Consider the following 3,731-nt stretch of genomic DNA (forward strand, 5'->3'; position numbering starts at 1 on the left):
AGCACTGGTGTCCCCCCTGGCTGGGGACAGCTCAGACGTGGGGCTGCCCCATGAGGATGAGGCCACTTGCTCAGAAGACCCCAAGGAGAGACCTGCATCCGCAGTTCCCCCCACCCCAACCTCCTGCAGCAGCGCATGCGCTCTGCAGCGCTGAACATGCCTTGCCTGCTTTGAAGCCGCTAATTAAACCTAACGATGCAGAGCCGCTAGGAAGACTGAAATAAACCTGTGGGGAAGGAAAGCAGCCTTGGAGCAAACCCTCCCTCCCAGGTTTGGCCCTGGAAACAGATCTGAGGCCAGACCTGAGCTCGCCAGGAGACCTCTCCTGCTTTCCCTGGGGCTACGGGACATGGCTCAGCCTCGCCAGCAGCACTGGCCACTCCACGCTCGTCTCAAGCACTGGGGCAGAGTTTTGGCCACCTTGCAAAGAACACCAAGGTCTGCCGAAATGATCCCTGCCAGGCTGTTCCTGCAACACACGCTCCCTCAAGGGCAGCCAAGAAAAATGTGGGTCTTGGCGCTGCAGGATGCGCTCACAGCTTCAGCGAATGCCTCCTCCCTCCAGGCCTGGGCTCTGGGGTTTATCACAAGGCTGAGAAGTGGCCCTTGTAGGAACGGGCACACCTCACCCCTACCAGGCTGGCACCCCTGCATCTGATCTCGCCGTCCCCAGTTGTGCCCCCCACCCTTGGCAGCCGCGGGGCCGCGGTCCTTACCGTTGTCACAGCGCCAGTTGATGTTTATGCAGCGCCCGTTGTTGCAGGTGAACTGGGTCAGGGGGAAGCAGGTCGGGTAGGCTGCGGAGGAGGCAGAGGCACCATCAGCTTGGAAGAGACACCCTGTACCCGCAATCCTCACGCCTGGCCCCACCAGTGTCTCTGCCCCGCGGTGGGGTGAGGAGCAGCGCTCCCCAAAAGGGCCCTGTGCTCCCGGTGCCCCCAGCCCCAGCTCACCGCATGAGGCAGACTCATCCGAGCGGTCCCCGCAGTCATCGTCCAGGTCACACGTCCAGGAGATGGGGATGCAGCGCCCACTGGCACAGGAGAACTGGTTGGGGGAGCAGGTCCGAGCTGGCCCAGGGAGAGACCGACAGAACTTTAGTAGCTGGCAGTGGCTGGCTTTGCCAGGGGAAAGGTGGAGAACAAACCCCACCAAGGGCTTCTGCGAGGCGCGGACACCAAACTGGCTGCACGGTGGGCAGCAGGGATGCTCGAGGCCCTGAAAACTCAGCCCGAGCGAAGGCTGAGGCTCGGCACGGCAGTGTAAGCTCTCCCCTTGTTCCCCGAGGACAAGGCAGGCTCCTCACCCGAGCAAGTGGAGTTGGACTCGTCCTCGTTGTTCCCGCAGTCGTTGTCCCCATCACAGAGCCAGCGGTTGGGGATGCAGCGGTTGTTCTTGCACTTGAAACGGTCTGAGGGGCAGGTGTGCTGGTCTGCAGGGAAGACACTGCTCAGGACCTGCCCTTCGCCATCCCACCCCCATGCCTCCTCCATGGCTGGCAGAGATTAAAACTGGGACAGAAAAGGGCAGGGAGCCTCAGGAAAACTGGGGATCCAGGATCCTAATCACCATTTTCCCCCCTCAACCCCTCGAGCCCGCTCCCCTCCTAGAGCTGGGGAGGGGGTGCAGGGGTCCTGGCTGTTCAACCCTGACCCAGCCACCGGCCCCACATCTGGGGGAAACGTAGCCCGAATCCTGCCACCCCAGGAGGGCTAAAGCTGCTATCCCACCACGCAGGAGGTGGCTACGCACGGCAGAGCTCGGGGGCTTCGTCGCTGTTGTCCAGGCAGTCGTTGTCCCCGTCGCATTTCCAGCGCTCCTGGATGCAGCGGTTGTTCTTGCAAGCAAACTCCCCGGGCTGGCACTGCGGGGGCGGGATGTAGGACGGGTTGGCTGGCAAGGGAAAAGCAAAGGGGGGGATGATTTTAACAGAGTGACCAAGTGCAGGGTAGCAGCAAGGACAGTCCTGTGTCCCTGGGCTAGGAGGATGGACGCAACTGCCCAGCCACCCTGAGAGCGTACCCAGACCCTCGTGCCCACGTGCACCAGCTCCTGAGCACAAAAGGAGAAGATGCTGCTTGGGGTCAAGAGGGAGAGACCCCGGCTCGGCACGCACACACGGGCTGTGCCAGCAGAGCTTCTCCCCTCTTGTTTAAGTTGGCGAAGGACTGTGCAGCCCAGGCTCCCAACCCTGAACCCAGCTCTCCCCCACGCTGGCAGCAGAGCGGAGCTGCTCCGACTACGTGGGCAGCATCCCACACGGCTGCACAGCGCAGCAATCCCAACCAGGGATTTCCACCTGCTTCCCTGGGCAGGCGGCTGTCCCGCTGCAAGAGTAGGAACTGGAGCCGGTAACCAACTCCCACAGGTGCAGGGAGCACCCACCTCTCCAAGCCAGCCCCCCACCGCATGAGGCATCACTGCTGATGTGCCAGAGAGGAGCCCCAGACCCCATGTCCCCACTCATCCCTTGGGAAAAGGGGGTCCCTGTCAGGAACCAGCCCCAAGGCAGCCTACCCTGGCAGGTGACGGAGTCGGATCCCAGGATCTGGTCCTCGGCACAGGCACACTGGCGGCCCCGGGGGGTGGCCAGGCACAAGCTGCTGCAGCCGCCGTTGTTCACGCGGCACTTGTTGGAGCCCACTGTGGAGACAAGGCAGGGGGTGAGGAGAAGGGTACTTCAGCGCTCAGGGAACAACGTGGGGGGCTGCTGGGTGCCCCTGGCCCCTGGGACTCCCTCAACAGGCTCCACAGTTGGAATACAGCTGGAAACCCCAGTTTTATCAGGCCATGCCAGGCAGTTGGGACCCCTCAGGGGACACAAAGCCTGGCAGGGAGGGAGGGGGGAAGAGAGGAAAGGCTGGAAGGGCAGGGGATGAGTGATAGCAGGGTTTATGGAAAGACAGGGTGCATAGGGATGGACAGACGGGCAGGGAGATGGCCAAATGGAAGCAAAAAGAGGCACAGCCTCAGCCCCCATTCCCCAGTCCCACTGCTCTTCCAGCGCCCCCCCCATTCCCTCGTGCACGGCAGGTCCCCATGGTGCCAGGCACCTTGCTGCTGCTGCGCGTCGTACATCCGAATCTCGAAGATGGGCGGGCGCTCATTCCGGAGCAGGCTCACCACCTTGGAGGCCTGGTCCAACCGGTAGATGCTGCCGCTGCGGTACTCGGTCCAGAAGAGGAAGCTGCTGTAGTGGCAGAGCCCGAAGGCGTGATTCAGCTCCGGTCCCTCATACACGATCTGCAGGCACAGAGGCGGAGAGGCTCGTCGTTAGATGGTTCCCCTGGGGAAATCCCACACAGGAGGACAGGGCAAGGGACGGAGGAAAGGGAGAGGAGGGGATGGGCAGCAGGGGAGCGTGGCTGAATGTGGCCAGCCACCCACCAAGCAGACCCACAGCCAAAGCAACAGCTCGGCTGCCCACCGTCCCCGCGCAGGGGCGATCAGCGTCCGAGAGCCCTCCACTTGCCTTCCGCTCGGTGCCGTTGAGGTAGACCATCTCGATGCGGTCATAGAAAGCATCCACCCAGTAAAGGATCTTGGCTGGGATGTCCAGGCTCAGCCCGTTGGGCCACAGGACGGTCTTGGAGGTGATGAAGACGTTGCGGTTGGAACCGTCCATCCAGGCTCTCTCGATCTTGCCCCTCTTGCTGTCCTTGGGATCCTCCTCCCAGTCCGTCCAGTACATCCACCTGCCAGAAACTAAGCTGTTAGGGACCAGCCGGGCT

General features: G+C 62.5%; 1 protein-coding gene across 1 annotated transcript; it reads right to left on the reverse strand.

Annotated features, from left to right (window-relative positions):
• Positions 1 to 635: 635 nt before the first annotated feature.
• LOC104514381 (low-density lipoprotein receptor-related protein 1-like) lies at positions 636 to 3,691 on the reverse strand (the record flags this gene model as incomplete). Its single annotated transcript, XM_010158045.1, has 7 exons — positions 3,473 to 3,691; positions 3,054 to 3,243; positions 2,518 to 2,643; positions 1,753 to 1,893; positions 1,307 to 1,495; positions 954 to 1,070; positions 636 to 797 (listed from the first exon to the last, which is right to left on the reverse strand). Coding segments are annotated over exons 1-7 (1,144 nt in total), but the record flags the coding sequence as incomplete, so codon positions are not given.
• Positions 3,692 to 3,731: the final 40 nt, after the last annotated feature.

This window comes from Eurypyga helias, unplaced genomic scaffold (genome assembly GCF_000690775.1).
Source record: "Eurypyga helias isolate BGI_N326 unplaced genomic scaffold, ASM69077v1 scaffold25968, whole genome shotgun sequence".
NCBI classification, from domain to species: domain Eukaryota; kingdom Metazoa; phylum Chordata; class Aves; order Eurypygiformes; family Eurypygidae; genus Eurypyga; species Eurypyga helias.